At 37.5% G+C, this 22,134-nt stretch overlaps 2 protein-coding genes across 2 annotated transcripts; both read left to right on the top strand.

The window, feature by feature from the left end:
• Nucleotides 1-324: 324 nt before the first annotated feature.
• cUnh12orf56 (chromosome Un C12orf56 homolog) lies at nucleotides 325-17,964 on the top strand. Its single transcript, XM_084111724.1, has 13 exons — nucleotides 325-744; nucleotides 2,243-2,420; nucleotides 5,322-5,400; nucleotides 12,272-12,611; nucleotides 12,828-12,916; nucleotides 13,411-13,555; nucleotides 13,647-13,735; nucleotides 14,698-14,787; nucleotides 14,874-14,970; nucleotides 15,164-15,238; nucleotides 15,791-15,868; nucleotides 16,010-16,188; nucleotides 16,272-17,964. Exons 1-13 carry the CDS (start codon nucleotides 448-450, stop codon nucleotides 16,384-16,386), a joined length of 1,851 nt encoding a protein of 616 aa, XP_083967850.1. The 5' UTR covers nucleotides 325-447; the 3' UTR covers nucleotides 16,387-17,964.
• A 462-nt stretch (nucleotides 17,965-18,426) lies between these two features.
• ssbp1 (single-stranded DNA binding protein 1) lies at nucleotides 18,427-21,627 on the top strand. Its single transcript, XM_084112530.1, has 7 exons — nucleotides 18,427-18,503; nucleotides 18,907-18,981; nucleotides 19,060-19,117; nucleotides 19,927-20,067; nucleotides 20,826-20,913; nucleotides 20,999-21,087; nucleotides 21,186-21,627. Exons 2-7 carry the CDS (start codon nucleotides 18,958-18,960, stop codon nucleotides 21,224-21,226), a joined length of 441 nt encoding a protein of 146 aa, XP_083968656.1. The 5' UTR covers nucleotides 18,427-18,503; nucleotides 18,907-18,957; the 3' UTR covers nucleotides 21,227-21,627.
• Nucleotides 21,628-22,134: the final 507 nt, after the last annotated feature.

The raw sequence follows: 22,134 nt of genomic DNA, 5'->3' as shown, positions 1-22,134 counted from the left end.
AGCCTGCAAACTCGTAACATTATTATAAAATATATGGTGTAAACGAAATAGTTCAGTCAAAAAATAATATTCTTATTTACTCACCGACAAGTCTTTCCAAACCCCTTTTCCCTCCTGGAACACAGAAGCAGAAGTTTAGTTAAGCAGTTTGCTAAAACACATTCTATCAATGTAATCAAATATAACTTTTTATATTCATTTAATTTTCCATTTTTTTAAATTTTTTATCTTTTGTTATTTTTGTATGTAGCATATTCCTCATAATAAGAATGAGCCAAACCATGCTGCACTATTTATAAGGGTATCTGCGCATGCGCAATGAGAGCACTGCTCCGCTCCAAAGGCATAGAGAGCGAGAATACACCTTACAGCGACACGGCAGGGAATGGATGGATGGGTGTATTAATAACTTCTGCAATTCATTTAATATGACAGCATTCGCGGGATATGGGACGTGGAGTGAGGGAGCGTGGTGTTAAAGGTGACATTCCCATGGCCAGAACCAGCGCGGACGGGTTGCTCTGCCAGAACAACAGCAAACTGGACTCTTTCCTCAAGAGAAACACCAACCGGGATGTGTACGAGCGGATCCGGTTCTACGAGCCGTGTGTGGTGGTCTCGGGGTCGGTGAAGAAGGTTTTCATGCATGTGATCTTGACCGATGAGCGCGTGTATCTGAGCGAGTATCCTCCGCGCGCGCTGCGAGAGGCGCTCAGCTTCAGACACGTCACGAGCATCGAGCTGGTGAGAGCAAGATATACTGGATATGTAGACATATCAATGTTGTTATTTCATCTATTGATATTGCATATAGATTGATTAATGCATTTACTCAAACAACACAAGAGCATAATAGAGTATAACACAGTGTAGTGCAATAACAGTACAATAGAATACAATATACACATAAGTAGTATATTAACAATAAAAGAAAGCAATATAGACACTATATAACCACCTTGCTTCGTGTATTTGCACAATTAGAGAAAAGTTGCATATGTAAATATACAAAGGATATTTTGCACAAATTCAAAAAATCTTCATTGCAAAATTCATTATCATAATTTAACTTGGTTACTCTTCAGAACTGGGTTCACACGGTTCTGACAAGCCTGGAAATATCTTCAACAGCAACAGTGTGATTACCAGTCCTGGAGAATAAAATCTTAAAAGGTCATGGATGGAAATATACATTTGTGTAGTTACGCAACATTTCTAGCACCAAGCTAGAAATTACTCTTTGTGGGAGCGATCTCCTCATTACAAATGACTGGACAATATTGGAAAATCATGGAAATGAATCAGCCTAGAAATGTGGGAACCCTGTTTGAAGCATTTTACATGGCAGTAGGCTTATTTTTTGTATATTTATTAGACTTAAATTACCTCACTTTGCCATTAATATAACTTAATAACTTTTTTACTGATCAGATTTAAATCATACATCACTCACCGTTGAGTCAATGTGTTCTAAATGTCAGATAAAGCACGACTGTCTACCAAGCAGCGGTGACAAGACAACGCTAATAATAGTGAGGACGTTTACTTATCCTGTCATGTTAAACTGCTAGAAGGTTTGTTTGGTAAGCTTATGCACTTACACAGCTCAAAGCATTAGTCATGGAACGTTTCAGCGCTGGGAGACTGTAAAAGACAGACGGATGAAGCTTGTAAATGTCACAATGGCAGAATTAACAAGGAAAGGCAATTGACCTCTTAGGAATAACAGAATTATCCCCAGCTTGCTGCTGGCTGGGAATACAATAAATGCACAAATTTAATATAAATATACATATTAATGATTGCTAATTGATTATTGATGATTAGGCGTAGGCTAATTAAAAAATCATTAATTCCCACTTCAAGCGGCTTACACTAAAGGCCTGTTCACAGCAAGGACGATGACTATAATGATAAAGATAAAGATATAGTTATAAAATCGTTTATACATAAAAGAATCGCAGAGTTCACACCACAACTATAACGATAATGGCACAGAAACTATATGGTTGGAATCACTTTCAGAGTGATTTTTTTCAGCTGATGAGTGATAAAAACAATGACAGCCAATCAGAATCCACCTGATTTTAAAGAGCTGGAGCATTTAAACAAAAGACGACAAAATTGCTTAATAAACAGAACAATATTGCTAATATAGTTATCGTTCTTGGTGTGAACGGGCCTTAATGTAATTAATCTGTTTTAGCGCAATGTCATCACACATCTCTATCTTTCCGCACAGATCAACGATTTGCCTGATTTCCTCAGTGGAGAGGAGCGTGAGCGTTCACTGCATATTCGTGTTGTTCATACTGCAAAGAATACTGGGAAAAAGAGCAAAAGACCCAAAGGATCCAGCAAGAATAAGCCACCATCTCCATCGCAAGGACGCAACTCGAGTGCCCAGCATTCTCTGGAGGGTAAAAACAATTGAATTAAATCAAAAAATAATAATTAATCAGGAATTCATTAACTGTTCGCAAGCATGAGTGCATAGTTATTATTAGAAGCCCAGGATTCAGCCCATTTTCTCCTTGACAGTGTAATAAACCTGTAATCGCATTAGTCAAGTCCCTGACCTGCGCAGGTATGTGTGTTAATCCACGAGCTCTTTCACCTGTCCAGATGAAGCAGCCGTACTGACACACGCGTAACCCACATTGACTTGTGTGTATGCGTCAGCTGTGAGTTTTGTGTCCATCTTAACTGCGCCTGACACTTCTGCATTGAGATTTACTCTTCCTGTGCATAGGCAGTAGCTTAACCAGTTCAGGATAAACGAGGTTTAAATGAGGTTATCTGAGAGAAACAGCACTGTGGACAAGACGCACAAGGACACTCAGCAGTTTACATCATTTGAGTTAATCTGTGAATGAAGAGGAGTCACTCATTGTGAAATTTGTTCTATTATTTTAACAGGTCAATACATTTTTTTTTTACGATTATTGGTTTACTGGGTTTTCTTATTTGTAAAAAAGCAACAAAATTAAGCATACATTCTAAACCTTAGTTTAAAGGTGCATTGCGCAAGTCTCTGAGTTTTTGCAGAACTATGCCCCCTCTGGCGACAAGCGAAACTGCAACCAGAGGTGTGCACGCTCATGGACCACACGCACACGCACGCTTGCACGAGCACGAGCTGTTCATAACCAAAGGAGCATCAGCCGCACAAATCTTTTGTTTACAGTCATAATGTCTTCAGAGGTAATAAAGTTCTGCAAGTCATTTTAAATATGTGAAAGGAAAGGCATTTGAGTAAATTACACACTTATGTGTGAGGGGAAAACGGGGGTAGTAGAAAACTTTGGTTTTTGTTTCCATCTATCTCCATGTTGAACTGTTTTATGTGTTTACTGTATCCACTTATGATTGTATTATTATGGAAACACGTTCATGAACAATATAAGTTATTACTTTGTTATTACTTTGTAAAAGCTCAAAATAATAATCATACCATACACAGTTGGTCAACAAAGTACACTCAAATGTCTCAAGGTAATATTCATAGATTATTACATCATTTGTTGTCATAGATTTGCCGTATCAGACATTAGAGACTGGGCTATATCTTACCGTTTTATCAAGAAAAAAGCCAACTGAGGATCCCGTTTGAGCCCTAGAGCAGACCGGAGATTCCAACGAACAGTATTTATATCGTTTTTACCTTTTGTACACAGCCACGTCCAAGTGATCTGAGGGCGCGGGCGCGGGCGCTTCCTAGTGTGTGCAGACCGGAGATCTCTCCGGAGACTCTCGTCTTATTCCGACGCCTGTGGCACTAGACAAAAGTTTTCTTTTCTTTGTCTTACGTGGAGTTTGCGTTGGGGTTTGGAATGAACTACAAGCCGGTCTCTTTGAATCCATCTTCTACTTTTGTCGAAAGTTGACTAAAGTTTTGTCGCTCGAGTTGTCTTCGCTGATACGGAGAATGGCGGCGAACACAAACCTGCCAGACATTACCAGGTGAGCGTGAACGCGCATGACGTCACGCCCAGTCTCAAATTCCGTCCCGAATCCCTCTTATTTATTTTACTGTACAGGATTATAGAGTCAATCGCAGTGATCAGAGAAGGGCTCATTCAGCCCATCAGGCAATTGTTTAAGCATGTATGGGTTAGAAAAACGGGTATTTTTAACATGAAATGTTGCGCAATGCACCTTTAAACAAACAACACAGACAAAGTCACACTTAAAGCAGTCTTTAAAACTGTAAAGTAAAAAGTCTATTTTAAGTTAAACACATTTTTATGAAAAATCACTTTTTTTGAGTGATGACATTTGACTTTCAGTTTGTTTCACTTTGTTGCCAAATACTTTTGTCAGATAAAATCTCTGCAAAGTTTTAAAGATCAAAGTGCATGTCAAAGTCTCCTAAAAGAAAAAAAATTATTTTGAACTGCCTGAAATGAGTAGTCAGTAATTCCAGTCTTACTTCCTGTTACATACCTGAACAAATTTGCATAATTCCAGTCTAAAGTCTTCATTGGTTGCCCGTGAACGATGTGTAGTTTGACCGGCTCTCAAACACTGTAGTTGTAGCTGAGACTGAAAGAGTTTGGTTTGTGTTATTGACATGTCGAGAAAATGCTTTTTTCTGTCCTGCCAAAGCAAGTCCACTTTGCATGCACTTCAAATGGATGAGGACTTGCGCTCGAATTGATATGGTAAAACCGATGCCATTGTTACTGTTGGCATCATTGTGTATCAAGCTGAAATTCAGATATGGTAATAAGCGTTTTGTTTCCGACACAAGTTGTAAGCGGCCGACCAATCACAACAGACTGGTTCATCTGACCGAACCATTTTCATACGCTATTAGAAATGAGGAGATGCTGCAATGTATATTATGAGAAAATGAAAGTGTTTTTTTTGTTTTTGTTTTTTTACCTTGGATGCATGTAAACCTATTGTAGGAGACTCCAAAACAAAATTAGGAACCTTTAAAATAGCATAATAGGGTATTTATACCAAGTTTAGCATTTTGTTCTTCCCTCAATTTACAGTATTTACAAAATATAAAATATTTTTTTCATGTTTTGATGGCTTAATCAAACTTGTACGGTCATTAAAAACAATTATCCCCTCCAGACAACATTTGGCCACTACTGCATATTAAAGTAATTGCTGTATGAATTGCAGTTAGGAAAAAAATCAATAGATCCATACAAAAAAAATTAATGTGACGTTGTTTGTTGTTTTAAAATTAAGCACGATTATGAATCTTTTTAAGTAGATAAGAATTCAGTTTGTCATCTCAGATAAACTTCAACTCGCTAAGTGTCAAAATGAAACCAAATAAGTGTTTTCCTGTGATCCTGCAGGAATGAGTGATGTTCTCCTGTCGACACGCTCGGCTCCGTCTGAGTCCTCCAGCTGGAGAATCTCTCCCACATCAATGAGGTAAAGTCCTCTCAGTGTTAACGGCCTCACTTTCAACCAACACAACTGCTGTGTATTTGTGAGCGTCACAATGACCCATTCAAAGTGCTTTATCTCCACCACACAGCTTTTTACTGCCTCTGACTCTACAATGCACAGGACGAACAGACTCCGTTTTGAAGAGGAATTTGCTTAGCAACTCGAGCCACAGCGATCTTATTAAACAAACCGGTGTGATAATAAATGTGGAGATATTCCCATTTTATGTCTCAGGGGGCGCACAAGGACCGTCTGTGTTGTGCTTTGTTGCTTAGAACCTAGATTGATTACGTTTTTGTCTGTGCTAAACTATCAATGACGCTGTATAAGCAATACATAGTATACTGATTTAAAGCTGCATAGGTCATAAAGCTGAATGGTTTAACGTAAGGAAACATGTCTTGGAGTTTTATCCAGTGACATGCAACAAAAAGCATTAACTGGAGCAATTTAATGGATCAAAAAGTAGAAAATGAATGAATGATAAGCTGACTCTTTTATTTCACTGTAGTCTAGAATATACTATAGTTTAGCACTATTAAGCGACTGGTTTCTCAGAAATATCCTCTGTAACTCTGACTTCCGACTGGGAGAACATCAACTAGAGAAGAGAAGCAGAGTAGACAGGACGAAGGCAGCAAATAAGAGAACGAGAGATCAATAGACTGTGTGTTATTTCCTTGATCTTTTAAAGTGCCCCATTATGCTTTTTTTGCATACTTCCTGCTCGAACCTACCTAAGTTTGTAACACATTTGCATAATGCCAGTCTATGGTCTTGATTGGCTGCTGGCAAACAACGTCTAGTTTGACCGGCTCTCAAACGGTAGTTGTAGCTGAGGAACGGAAGAGTTTGGTTTGTGTTATCGACATAGAGAAGATGCTGTTTTCTGTTCTGTGCAAGAAAATCCACTTTACTGCACTTCCAAAGAATGGGCGCAAATTGATACGGTAAAACCGAAAACCGCCATCGTTACTGTTCTTATTAACTGTGAATCAAGTGTTGAGCTGAAATTCAGATATGGTAATGGCCGTTTCATTTCCGACACGTGCTGTAAGTGGTAGACCAGTCACAACAGACTGGGCCGTCTGACCAATCAGAGGAGAGTAGACCAATTACAAATGACTGGGCCATCTGTCCAATCACAGCAGAGTAGACCAATCACAACAGACTGGGCCGTCTGACCAATCAGAGCAGAGTAGACCAATCACAACCGACTGGGCCGTCTGACCAATCAGAGCAGAGTAGACCAATCACAACCGACTGGGCCGTCTGACCAATCAGAGCAGAGTAGACCAATCACAACCGACTGGGCCGTCTGACCAATCAGAGCAGAGTAGACCAATCACAACCGACTGGGCCGTCTGACCAATCAGAGCAGAGTAGACCAATCACAACCGACTGGGCCGTCTGACCAATCAGAGCAGAGTAGACCAATCACAACCGACTGGGCCGTCTGACCAATCAGAGCAGAGTAGACCAATCACAACCGACTGGGCCGTCTGACCAATCAGAGCAGAGTAGGCTTTAGGCGGGGTTTAGAGAGGCCGAATCCTTTAATGAATCGTTTCAGACACTGTGAGTGTGAGAAAAGAGCTAATGCTGCAATGTACTGTATATTATGAGAAAATGTAAGTGTTTTTGACATTTAATGCATGTAAACTAATTGTAAGAGACTTTTTAAATTAGGAACCTTTTAAATAGCATAACAGGGGAACTTCAAGACGTACTATGAAAACACACTGTAACTTCTGGAACTATTTTCCGTAGCTTTAAAGGTAACTTTTCTGTTGCAATTTGCAGAGCATGTTGCTCCCTGTTGCAACGTGACCCTCTGAAGTGGAAATAGGGCAAGAAGAGAGGTTGCATTACATATGCATGTTTAATGAACGCAGAAAAAAGAAAGAAAGATCTTGTCAATTAGAAACCACTAGCAGCATATTAGGCTCTGTGTTTGCTGTTTCATGAAGTGAAAATGTTTATTTGAATATATTCATCAGTGTTATTTTAGTAGTATTTATATAGTATTATAGTTTTAATTAATACTTTGAATTAGCTTTTTTTTCCCCCATATTTTGTTATGCTCTTCTGTCATTTTCTTATTTTGGGGATTTTCTACTGTATATCAGTTTTAATTTTCATTTAGTATTTTTAGTACTCAAAGTTATTTCAGTTAGTTGCAAAGGCAATGGTTTTTTTTTCATTAAATATATTTTATTTTATTTCAGCCTTCTCAAATAACAAAAAATGCTTTTTAATAGGTTTAGTTTTAGTTGACGATAACAGCACTGCTGTTCACAACGAAAGCTCCTACAATTTGAAAACCAATTTAATGTGGTTTCCAAAACTGACATCAGTTGCAGTGATGATGTGTATTCATGCATTTTACCCTGTTGACAGTCCATGACTTTACAGCATTGAGCAGGAGACGCAGAGGGGAGGCCACTGGCGTCATTCACACTGTTGCCATGAGGAGGAAACCGCTACGCAATAAATATCCAATTAAAAGACCTTGTTTGTCTCAGCAAAACATGCCAGCTTACCGTTCTTAACGACGTTCTGACGAAGAACGGGAGTAGCCAGCCTTCGCTGCTACTGTGCTTGTGTTCATCAAACCTCTCTGAGACTGTTCTGAGAACAGTGTGAATGTGTGATTTCTCTCAGTTGCACTGTAATGTGACTCTCAGCTCCAGTTGAATCCCACCCAAGGGAGACCATTAGCTCACGTTCAGCACAAATTTGTGAGCGCTTGCCATTGTCTGAAGAGACACATGCGTAACCACATGGGAAGTGCTATAAATGTTATTTAAAGCCAGCTTTTCCACAATTTAAGCATCATTTGAAGGATTTATTGAATCTGTGGTGTGCGGCTGTACAGAGATGGTCTGTGAGTGTCTTTCAGACATCGGCATGAGAACGAAAAGTAGGTCAGTGCACCTAAAAAAAGGTTTGTGGGCATTTTCCACTTAGGAAATTGTGAGAATGTTGAGGCGTATGGAAAGATTTTCTTTTTATCCTGCATCCTATTAGAGGAAATTGAAATGGGAGGATGATCCCATCATGAATCATGAATCCCATCAGCGTGAAGGACCTTGTCTGGCATCCAAACCTTGAAGTTCTCCAATACTGTGCCACTGAACATGTCACTCGCCAGCGCCTCCTCATGGATATGGTCTGTCAGTGCAGCTAGTTTGCTCTTATGCTTTATCAAAGGCCCTAATAAATTATACAGTTCAGAGGACCTCTTTGAAGAGATCTGTTCTGATTATAAAAAGATCAATCTTATATCAGCTTTTTTGTTATTAGACAAATCTGTGTGACAAATGCAAGATGATTAAAAAAATGTCTAGTTTAAATTTTGAACGTTAGGCCATGAACATGTTTGAACACGTTAGGCCATCTTAATCTTAACTAAATGTATTTAAAATATTATTGAAAAACTTTAAACATCATAAAATTTTATTGGTTTTACCATCCGACATCTGACAACCTGAAATGCCTTCCCATCAGTGTTATTTTAGTATCACAGAGATACAATTTAGTTTTTATTAATAGTTTTGAATTAGTTTTTATATTTTCTTTTTTCAGTTTCATTTTAGTTCATTTTTTTAGTGAATGTTTTTGTCCCTTTTACTAGTTTATATATATACACTGACCCTTTTTCTATATATATATATATATACAGTGAGGAAAATAAGTATTTGAACACACTGCTATTTTGCAAGTTCTCCCACTTAGAAATCATGGAGGGGTCTGAAATTGTCATCGTAGGTGCATGTCCACTGTGAGAGACATAATCTAAAAAAAAAAATCCAGAAATCACAATGTATGATTTTTTAACTATTTATTTGTATGATACAGCTGCAAATAAGTATTTGAACACCTGTCTATCAGCTAGAATTCTGACCCTCAAAGACCTGTTAGTCTGCCTTTAAAATGTCCACCTCCACTCCATTTATTATCCTAAATTAGATGCACCTGTTTGAGGTCGTTAGCTGCATAAAGACACCTGTCCACCCCATACAATCAGTAAGAATCCAACTACTAACATGGCCAAGACCAAAGAGCTGTCCAAAGACACTAGAGACAAAATTGTACACCTCCACAAGGCTGGAAAGGGCTACGGGGAAATTGCCAAGCAGCTTGGTGAAAAAAGGTCCACTGTTGGAGCAATCATTAGAAAATGGAAGAAGCTAAACATGACTGTCAATCTCCCTCGGACTGGGGCTCCATGCAAGATCTCACCTCGTGGGGTCTCAATGATCCTAAGAAAGGTGAGAAATCAGCCCAGAACTACACAGGAGGAGCTGGTCAATGACCTGAAAAGAGCTGGGACCACCGTTTCCAAGGTTACTGTTGGTAATACACTAAGACATCATGGTTTGAAATCATGCATGGCACGGAAGGTTCCCCTGCTTAAACCAGCACGTCAAGGCCCGTCTTAAGTTTGCCAATGACCATTTGGATGATCCAGAGGAGTCATGGGAGAAAGTCATGTGGTCAGATGAGACCAAAATAGAACTTTTTGGTCATAATTCCACTAAACGTGCTTGGAGGAAGAAGAATGATGAGTACCATCCCAAGAACACCATCCCTACTGTGAAGCATGGGGGTGGTAGCATCATGCTTTGGGGGTCTTTTTTCTGCACATGGGACAGGGCGACTGCACTGTATTAAGGAGAGGATGACCGGGGCCATGTATTGCGAGATTTTGGGGAACAACCTCCTTCCCTCAGTTAGAGCATTGAAGATGGGTCGAGGCTGGGTCTTCCAACATGACAATGACCCGAAGCACACAGCCAGGATAACCAAGGAGTGGCTCTGTAAGAAGCATATCAAGGTTCTGGCGTGGCCTAGCCAGTCTCCGGACCTAAACCCAATAGAGAATCTTTGGAGGGAGCTCAAACTCCGTGTTTCTCAGCGACAGCCCAGAAACCTGACTGATCTAGAGAAGATCTGTGTGGAGGAGTGGGCCAAAATCCCTCCTGCAGTGTGTGCAAACCTGGTGAAAAACTACAGGAAACGTTTGACCTCTGTAATTGCAAACAAAGGCTACTGTACCAAATATTAACATTGATTTTCTCAGGTGTTCAAATACTTATTTGCAGCTGTATCATACAAATAAATAGTTAAAAAATCATACATTGTGATTTCTGGAATTTTTTTTTTAGATTATGTCTCTCACAGTGGACATGCACCTACGATGACAATTTCAGACCCCTCCATGATTTCCAAGTGGGAGAACTTGCAAAATAGCAGGGTGTTCAAATACTTATTTTCCTCACTGTATATATATATATATATATATATATATATATATATATATATATATATATAAAAATATATATATATTTATCAATTTTTATTTCAGTTTTATTTTGAGTTATTTTAGTACATGTACAAGTTAAACTAAATGAAAATGAGAAACGTTTCCTAGCGACTCTCTGAAATAAATAGGTTTAAGCTTTTTTTATATGTTGTGTTATTTCAGTTAATGTTTATTTTATTTAAAGTAAAATGTTTTATTTGATGTTTATAGTTCTAGTTTTACTTTTAGCCAACTATAACCCTACTTGCCATGTCATAAGGTTTTTAAAAAATAATAATATTATTTATTTAAAGGAGACATATCATGCTTTTAAATTGTTCCTTTTTACATATAAATCATACATTTGTAGTCTATATAAAGCGGAACTGCAATGCTTGGGTCTGAATTCCTCATTATTATAGCTCCACAGGCCCCTTTTCTGATGTGCGTCTGAGAGCAACTCGTTTTGGTGCGGTCTCTTTAAATACAATTGAGACACTTCATACCCCGCCCACACTCGGTTCAACTCCACCCCGTTCGGCCATTTTTGTAGTTTGATAGCAGAGATACGATTATCTAGCGGCACAGAAACTTTTTATTCACACGTTATTAACAAAATGTCAACAACGGAAGACTTGTCCAGCCAGCCTTACATGTTCGAGCCAGAGTCGGGGCCGGAGCGAGATGAAAATGAAGACGACGAACCTGTAGAACAACGTCTTCATATGGATGTATCGCAATGGTGTGTACTGTATTTACACATGAAACTTTGGTCTTCCGACCTTTTACCACCGTGTCGATTTATTTAGATTAATATGTGCGAGGGAGAGAGAGCAAGACAGCGTCTAGTTTGGAGACGGTGAAGTCTTGTTTACACTTTCGCCTGGCTCTGAAGAGAGAGAGTGAGCGCGCGCGCGACCGGGTCTCTCTCTCTGCTCGTTCTTTCAGTTAAACATGCGTCCTGTAACAAGCGCGGCAGTTCATCTACATTAAACGGTGTAATGAAGCGTGTGGGTTACTACATCCAACAACCGAACATTTTAACTTACCCTCTCGTAACTTCTGCATCCTTTAGCTTGGACTACACAATTGCAGCGAGAAATAAAAATGGCGGATTGCTCGAAGTGTTGGGCCGGAAGTCAATGTCCTTATTTGGCAGTTCCGCTGCAAATACTGTGACGTAATAGTTCAAAAAACGTCATAGATAACAGAAAAATCGGAACAGGTTGAAAAATATGACCAAAACAGAATATAAAGATATCAACGAAGCACCTGAAGAGAATAATTTCATATTTTCTGTACTTCTAAACACTCCAAATATACAACAAAATGCATTTAAGGGCTAAAAAAGTGCATTTGTCATATGTCCCCTTTAATACTAAATATTATTGATAATATTATTAATATAATATTCATATTTTAAAATAAAACTGCTTCCCTGCTTTTTCATCTAAAAAAAACAATAATAGTAATAATTTTCAGATCTTAATCATCTTAAAAAAATGTACTAGCCGTAACAAAAAAAAAGATCTCTGTCTGTTATAGTGATGGTGCGCTGGAGGAAGAAGAGGGCAGCGTCGTTCCGAAAAGACGTTCAGCTTCCTGTCCAAACCCGAATGTATTGGGTCTGAGTGTGTTTAATACCTCCCCCAGTGCAGCTCCTCTCCCCAGCATCACTAATGACCAGCAAAGGACCTCTGCTCAAGACACTGTAGCATTCCGTCACAGAGGTTCAGTCCTGACAAGAGTGATGAGGAGAACAATAACAGAGAAGCAGAAGGAGGATGAGGAAGATGAGATAGAGGAAGAGTTGCACCTTTATGCTGTATCTCCATCGTCCCGAATATTCCCTCACCTACAGAGCTCCTGGAGCAGCTATATCATAGTACGTGTGTGTGTGTGTGTGTGTGTGTGTGTGTGTGTGTGTGTGTGGAGTCCATTTCTGTCATAGCTTCTGGGTTTTTGCGTTTTTTGTGTGTAACATGCAAGTCAATCTCATACCATGGCCATTTTTCACTGAATATAATTGCATCTGTTGGGCATTGTAAGCAATGCACTTAAAATAATGTTTAATGTTGTTGTTTTCTTGTTGTTTTTGTAGAGATCAACTTTTATGCTAGACCCAGTTTACAGGCGGAAATGTGGCATATCCTCCTCTTCTCCTCAGAGACAGAAATATCACAAGATCAGGTATATCTGCTATATATCTGCTATATGCTGTATCTATCTGACTGAACCGTACATATTTGTGACCCTGGACCACAAAACCAGCCACATGGGTACATTTTTTGAAATTGAGATGTATACATCATCTGAAAGCTGAATAAATAAGCTTTCCATTGATGTAGTTCAATGTTTGTTTGTTAGTTTACAATTATTTGAAAATCTGGAATCTGAGAGTGCAAAAAAATCGAAATATTGAGAAAATCGCCTTTAAAGTTGTCCATTTATGTTCGCGATTGTGCTGCTTTCACTCACAAAAATAAATATTTTATATATTTACGATAGGAAATTTACAAAATATCTTCATGGAAGATAATTTTGACCCATACAGTGTATTGTTGGCTATTGCCACAAATGTACCCGTGCGACTTGTGACTGGTTTTGTGATCCAGGGTCGCATATATGCATGCATGCAGTTTTAAATGCACAGGCTAAGAAAGCGTCTGCTAATGTGTTTCCAGCTGGGAGCGGACGTGTCACTTGTTCGGTCAGTTGAGTGGAGAGCTGTTACAGGAGAGCATCAGTCTGGAGAGTCAGTATTTACTCCTGCAGGAGCTGCACACGGCCACATACCGCAACCCCACCATCAAAAAACTCTTCTGGAGGGTAAGATGCTGCTCTGTGCATTAGTGTTTACATGCACTTTAAAGGAACAGTTCATCCAAAAATGAAAATTCCTCTCTTATTTGCTTCTCAGTCACCTGACCTTTATCCTTTCCTGGTGAAAACTCTATCTGAAAGCTCTCAGGGCGACCATGGAGGAGTTCACACAGCTGACAGACTTCTGTAAGCCTCGTAATAAGAAAACTAGACATAAAACTGGTCATGTGACACATGCACATGCCAGTCAGTCTCATAACAAGCTAAACTATCCATGTTTATAATTTAAACAACTTTGTAATGACTTTATAACTTACACCCTAGAACCAAGCACGTTTTCATGATCGGTGTTGTAGGTTTTACTGTAACGCATGAAGTCGCAACTGCTTTTGAGGACATTAAAGGAACACTCCACCATTTTTTGAAATAGGGCTTATTCACCTTCTTTCCTACATTTAGATAGGTGGGCAAATGCATTTTTGTCTTAGTGCATGCATTGTTTTAGTTTGACAGGGTCGGCGCTAGCTTAGCTTAGCACAATGAATGGAATCCTTTGTTGCCAGCTAGCATGTCCTGAGGAAAAGTAATATAAAAAAAAAAAAAAAACCCACCTAATTACTTCTTGTGGCCTGCGTATTCACAGCGAGTACAAATAGCGATGCAGATTAACACTAGGCGATTTCCTAGGCAGATATTGACTTACATATTAAGGACTATATTAGGGGGAAGCACAGGCGAAGCACTGCTACTTGGGCATGATATCTCTGCGCCCAAGTAGCAGTGCTTCGCCTGTGCTTCCCCCTAATATAGTCCCAAGTCAATATCTGCATAGGAAATCACCTAGTGTTAATCTGCATCGCTATTTGTACTCGTTGTGAATACGCAGGCCACAAGAAGTAATTAGGTGTTTTTTTTATTTTTATTTTTATATTACTTTTACTCAGGGCATGCTAGCTGGCAACAAAGGATTCCATTCATTATGCTAAGCTAAGCTAGCGCCGACCCTGTCAAACTAAAACAATGCATGCACTGAGACAAAAATGCATTTGCCCACCTATCTAAATGTAGGAAAGAAGGTGAATAAGCCCTATTTCAAAAAACGGTGGAGTGTTCCTTTAAGATAAAGATGATGTGTCAATGTTCTGCAGGCTTTGCACTTTAGTGGTTCAGATATTAAGCCTGATGTTCAGGGAAACAGAGATTGAACCGACAAGACTCAGCATGCTGATGGCCAAACAGTAAGTGATTCTACCTTGGCAATAATATCAGTCTGCTCTGCTCATTAAATCTTATTTAAATGAGACTTGGCTGTTGTTTGATGCAGAGGGGCTCTTACAGCGGACATGCTGCTAGCTCTAGTGTGTGATCCGGACCTTCAGCTGCCAGACTCTACCAAGGACTCCAAATCTTCAATTACTAAGGTATAAAAGACAGTCCACAATGGAAAAAAAATATATTTTGTCATTATTTACTCATCCTGGCTACCCAGTGTGAGCAACAGACAATTTTATTTTTTTATTTTTTTATGTTTTGATTATATAAATGAATAATAATCAATTAATTTATGATAAGTAAATTTAATTTATGATAATGAAATGTCTTTGTGTGTCGCAGATGCAGCATCTGCAGGCGGACTATCTGGACGCGGCATCTGCGTTGCTGTTTGAGGTTGTTGTTCTCTGTCAGGAGGTGAGTAGCATTTATATATATATATATATATATCAAAACTGGAGGGGATATTTGTTTTTAATTACCCTACTAGTTTGATTAAACCATCAAAATATGAGAAAAAAAAAAAATATATATATTTAAAATATGAGGGAAGAACAGGTATTTATCTGACAAAATTATTTGACAAAAAAAGGCCAAACTACAGGTTTTATTTTAATATGCAAAAACAAAAAAATGCATAGAAAAACAAAACACTCACAGGAAAAAGCATACATTGGCTACAACATAATCAGTTATTAATATTTTGTTGGTTCGCTCTTGTTTTTGCACGTGTCCATATTTTTTTTTAGCTTTTTATTTATTTATTTTTTTCGTCCATAAATTCTTTGTGTGACAGCCTGGCCAAAAATTATGTCATCACAATTTAAAAAAAATTGACTCCAAGCATAACTGTAGCACAACAATATTATCATTTTTAGTAATATTTTAATAAGGGTGAGAATGTCATTTTTCCTAAGCTCGATATCACTACATATGATCTGCTTTACTTGTCTCAATTGTGTTTCAAAGGCTAGTCGCACACCTTCACTGGGACATTTCCTTACCATTGGCTGGGTGTTTCAATTGCTTAAACCTCATCCATTCTTAGTAAGTATATAACCATTTCATTTTCATGCACATTTGCATAAATCCACATGATTAGCATGCCTATATCAGAACGAATGTTTGAACGTACCTCCCTCTTGAGCTTCATAATGTGATCGTCCTGTTTGGTTTTCTCTATCACAGCTCCCGTTTGTTGGCTATCAGGCCCAGCAGGTGGTTCTGGTTCTCTCAGGCCCGCAGTTTCCGGTCAGCCCGTCTCAGGCGGTTCTTCTGTACCAGCGATTCCATGTTCTGTTAGCCTGTCTGCAGCACAGCACCTGCTTGAGCAAATACATCAGGACAGGATTCAAGGAGGAGTTCAGGTTCTTCATGAGCTTCGTCAAGTTAAATGTTTTTCAAGGCTAAGACAGGGCTGTCATATTTTTAAAATCCTCTTTTTTTATAGGTACTACGTGAAGATGTCAGGGCTGGAGGACAAACTGCCTCATCACTACCCCATCAGTCAGCCCGCCCAGAGCCTTCTTTCCCAGCTCCTCAGTCTGGTTCTCCAGAAACCCTGAGCTCTGCTGCCAGTGTGCATCTGTCTCTATCTTTCTGTCCCTCTCAGATTGAATTTCTTATTTCTGCATTGTTAAAACAATGGAAGTTTTTTTCCGCCACAGAATAAACTAAATAAATAAGGTAATTGCAATGTTTTATCTTGTAATTCTGAGTTTATCACAATTCTGACTTTATATCTCGCAATTCTGTTTATTTCTCACAATTCTGACTTTATATCTCACAATTCTGTGTTTATTTCTCGCAATTCTGAGTTTATATCTCACAATTCTGAGTTTATTTCTCACAATTCTGACTTTATATCTCGCAATTCTGAGTTTATTTCTCGCAATTCTGACTTTATATCTCGCAATTCTGACTTTATATCTCGCAATTCTGAGTTGATATCTCGCAATTCTGAGTTTATTTCTCACAATTCTGTTTATTTCTCGCAATTCTGAGTTGATATCTCGCAATTCTGAGTTTATAGCTCACAATTCTGAGTTTATTTCTCACAATTCTGACTTTATATCTCGCAATTCTGAGTTGATATCTCGCAATTCTGAGTTTATTTCTCACAATTATGAGTTTATATCTCACAATTCTGTGTTTATTTCTCGCAATTCTGACTTTTTTCTCACAAATTAGGTTTATATCTCACAATTCTGAGTTTATATCTCGCAATTCTGTGTTTATTTCTCGCAATTCTGACTTTTTTCTCACAATTCAGGTTTATATCTCACAATTCGAGTTTATATCTCAGAATTTTGACTTTTTTCTCGGAATTCCGAGTTTTTATCTCATAATTGTCATTTTATATTTTGCAATTCCGAGTTTATATCTCGCAATTCCGAGTTTATATCTCGCAATTCTGGCTTTATTTCTCACAATTCAGAGTTTATATCTCACAATTCTGGCTTTATTTCTCTTATTCTGAGTTTATGACTCGCAATTCTGAATTTTTTTCTCAGAATTGTAAAATATAAACTTGGTGAGAAAAAAGTCGTGAATTGTGAGATAAAAAATATTTTTTTTATTCCATGGCGGAACAAGCTTCCATAAAAACAGATGCACAGGTGTTCTGATATGCGAATATGCCTTTGAATGAATATGCTGCACTTTAAGATTGAATTCAAGTCGTGTATTGTGTCTTACTGTGTGTTGAACAGAGACTGCAGGATTCCACTCTGTTTAGCATATCGCCTTTGTCTACACTCAGGATTATTATCACTGTAATATGTGTAAAATATCAAAGATTTAATGGGAAGTCAACACATAGTACATGAACATCACAGATCATTTAATATATGGAACTATTTATTATATATAAATATAAAAAGATGGATGTCTAATGACACTTTTTAATTAACAAATTCAGGTTTGGCAGACCACTATAATTTACTAGACTGATCACAGTATTATCACCTAAATGTGAATCTTCTTCATACATTTACTGTAAGTAAAGCCTCTGGTATGAATGCACTTGTTTATTTATTTATTTTGTTGTTGTTTGGATGCACTCTCTATAAGACTGTACTAATCTTCAGGAACTCTATGTACCCCAAGGCCTCAAATTAAAAATAACAAATATTTTAAATAAACATTTGTTTCTCTGTCTCATTTTTATAAACCCAAATTGTTGAATAAAGATGTGTGTTTCTGCAACTATGAGCACTTCTAGCCCTGTAGACTTAAATAAATGAACTGAAACAGTGTATGTATATATATATACACTGTTTCAGTTTCATATATATATTCACTGTTTCATATATATATATATTCGTTTTATGTATTTATTTTGTTATGCAGCTGCTATTACTGTTCTAATGCAAATATACATTGTTTTTGCCAACTTGATGGTCCAAACTGTTGAGTTAAAACTATTAAAATAAAACAACTATACAATAACTTTTGAGGAAAATAATTATTTGCGACAAATTCCTTGGGTGTTTAAATTAATTAATTTTAATAAAACAAATCGCAGTTGAAGGAACATAAAAGTAGAATAAATAAGAGATGAATATGATGAGAGGACAGAACGGGAACGGGCGTTTTTCGGTTATTGTACTGGGGAATGTTTTCCAAGACGCACCGGAAACAGCGTGGGGTTATTGAAGCATTATCAAGATCTTCTGAACTTGTAAGTCGAAGTTTATCTTTGCACTTGTCTTTCATATAAACAGCGAAGACGATATAGATTATACATCGTATGTATAAAGCGTACAATCACCATTACATGTGTCTTCTAATCGTGTCTAGTTGGTGTAAGTGAATGGCGGGAGATTAACATGTGTTTCTTGATTGGATTTGCTGAAAGTAGAATACAGAACAAATCTTAAAGTATAAAATTAACAATGAAAAAAAAAAAATATTATAGAGGATATTGTAAAGAATGTTTTACCTTGAACTACATCATGACCTTGCTGTCTTTATAGGTGGAATGCGAATAAGGCAAATGATCTATTTTCAACATTACTTTTACGTGGTTTATTTCACGTACACTATTCCTTTATTACTCGGATAACGCCATTTTTCTTTCACAGGGTGTATGACCTATCAGCAAACATCATAGCACCATCCACCAAGTAGAGAAGATGTTGAGAAATGCCTCCGCACAGGTAATGAAACAAGATGTAGATGGGTTCATGTTTGATAAGGATTACTATAGGCTGACTATTTTTACTCTTTCCTGACAGATACTTAAACAGTTTGTTCGACACAGGACCACAGATACAAGTCTGATCTTGGAGAGATGTGAGTATCTGTCAATCATTGTATACACTCTACTACAGCAGGGGTTTCAGATTGGGCTGCAAAGGTGTACAAATGGGTCTGAGGAAAAGTTCAGAGAAAACATAAATAAATGCATAAATAAATACTAAAAAGATTTAACTAACTGTAATAAATATAACTGGTATATATATATATATATATATGTATATTATATACACACACACACACACACACAGTAGTCAACATTTGAAGTGTATCAAAACCTTTCATCAAATTTATACATGGACAACTTGTCTTTGGACAACTTTTATGAACACTTTTGATCCACTTCAAATGTTGACTACTGTATATCAGCATGACAAATTTATTCAAAGAAAAAAAAAATGCTGTAAAGGATTCAGGGAGTCAGTTGGTTCTACATTACTATAATATTGAAGATTAAAATGAACTGATTTGTATATAAACACTCCAGTTACACACAAATATAAACATTTAAATTGTGGCTGTCATAAAATTGACAGATTTATTCAAACACAATACAAATTAAAGAACAGTAAAATATATAATATGTAATATAGTGCATAGTATATTTAGCAAAAAGCTCCTCTCTAGAGTTAATTTTTCTAACTGACTAGTGAGTTTATGGTCATTGAATGGCTTTTCTGAGGTAAATTTAACAATACATTGTTCTCAAGCTGTTTTATTGATGTCTTTCCCGCGTTTGAAACACTGAGCGATTACATGAGACATGACACTGATTTCGGTATTTTGGTTCTCTTTGCTGAAAGTCAATGTCTTTTGTCTTTCGTCTTTGCTTTGTCTTTTACCAGCTATTAACAAAGTGCAGCTTCTTGGGCGGGTGGGGCAAGACCCCGTCATGAGACAGGTGGAGGGCAGAAACCCCGTCACCATCTTCTCCATGGCAACCAACGAGATGTGGCGGTCCGGGGAGGGAGAACCTACAAATACAGGTGATAGTTTAACGATGAATCTGTGTACTTGTTTTTATTTCTGTTGATTCTTTATTTATTTTATTTTTAGTCTATGGAGCGGACCAGATTTACATTTACTGCAGTTTGTATTCTGTATATAACTGTATGAGACAAATTAAATTTTTTAATCTATTATAAGATAATAGTTTTTTGTTGTTAGATGAAGAGATAATGTTTTAATGTTGATACCAAATTAACTCTAGTTTTCAGATATGCTTTATGTGAGAAAATTGTCTTCATGGTGCAAATATGTGGTCTGTTTAAACTAAATTTAGATATTTTCCTCACTCACCAGTCAATGATCATAAAGTCAGCATGAAACAGAAGTTGGCAATGTCTTTTCTTCCCTATTGTGATGTGTATATATATAAGAGAGAAACTGCTTCTGGAACAAGAACAAATGTTGGGCGGGGCTTGAGTTTGTTTATAGGGAATGATTGGATGGATGTGGTTTGCTATTGGCTGATGTCATGTGAGTGACAGGTGGCCCCGCCCTCACGCCGCTAAACACGTCATCAGAGAAAAGATGTCGCAGGAAGAGGGAGGGGAAGTTATTTTGACTAAAGATTACAAGGGAATATGATTTTTTTTTTTTATTATAATGATGTGCACTGATAAATCATTTATAATAAATACTAAAAGATTCCATAAGAATTGTCCATTTTGATTTCATGGTGACTTTAACAAACTAATAAGAAAGGTTATTGTTCTAATTTAATTTTTTTTCTTTTTTGCAGGAGATGTCACCCAGAAAACAACATGGCACAGAGTTTCAGTATTCAAACCAGGCCTGAGAGACGTGGCGTATCAGTATGTAAAGAAAGGGTGTGTTTCCTATTTGTTTTTGAGGCATTTATGAATATAAAAATAAAACATACTGCTATTAACCTGTGGTCAAACTTATTTTCAGGTCTCGAATTCTTGTGGAAGGAAAGCTCGATTATGGAGAGTACATGGATAAAAACAACGTCAGGCGACAGGCAACAACTATTATCGCAGGTCAGACTTTGGTGCTTTACCACAGTCTCTTTTTTGTGTTTTGCTTTAATGATTCAAAAATTAACCAAGCATCATTTGTCTGTTTGTTTTTTCCACAGATAATATTGTGTTTTTAAGTGAGAATCTGCGAGAACAGTAGTGAAGACGCCTTCCCAGACTTTAGGAACCAAAAGAAGATATTTTGTATAGCGTTATTCTGCTCTTACATCAACTCTTTTGAAGATCTTTGTGCCTGCCCTTAACAGTCATACATAAGCAAATGAAGTAATGTTGTTGTTATGATTGTCATGCTCTTATTCCCGACAGAGGGCGCTAGCAGGATGCACTTTGACATGTAAACACACGTTCCAGTCACATGAACTGGATTTGACTCTTTGTAAAATAAATAAAATTGCTCAATTTTCCTTTTTGACTTCTGAAACATACCATAATGTTAAAAAGCGTAATATCTGAAATTATGTTTAACAAAATCACTTCCAATTTGTTTATACTGTACTGTCGTGCTAATGTTCATGAATAAATGTAGTACTAGTTTGTCAAGGATTTGTTGTGAATACTCTCGTCCTCCACGTACAGCACATGTAAAATACCTTCTGGTTTCAGAAACTTTTCAAAAGTTAACTCTGAAACCGAGAGAACATTAGTTTCATTTCTTCCTTTTGTTTTTCAGTCATATCCATTTGTTTGGGCTAATTTTACCCATTGACTTTAATGCAGTCATTTAGTTCTATTTTTTCTTTGCCTCCAGGATAAAGTGATTTTTTTTAGTGCGCTTTAAAATAAGAGTAAGTTCACATTTCAAAATATTTACCCGCAATACGAATCCATTGACAGCAATAGGAGTTGAGGCGGTGCACACAGTTTGGTACTCTTGGCTTTACACGGTTTGTCAAAGAGATAATGCGGAGTCATTCCTAATAGGAGCAATTTCACGTCAATCATACAGTAGCGCTCTCCTATTGGTCCGACGGTTTGTTAGTCTTCCGTGATTTTCGTACTTCTCAAAGTGAGGTGAGCTTTAAACGTAACAGCGCATCTTATTGGTTG

Source organism: Abramis brama (genome assembly GCF_963993115.1).
Source record: "Abramis brama genome assembly, chromosome: 4".
NCBI classification, from domain to species: domain Eukaryota; kingdom Metazoa; phylum Chordata; class Actinopteri; order Cypriniformes; family Leuciscidae; genus Abramis; species Abramis brama.
Note: the sequence above shows the minus strand (reverse complement) of the source record. Positions and strands in the feature narration are given on the sequence as shown.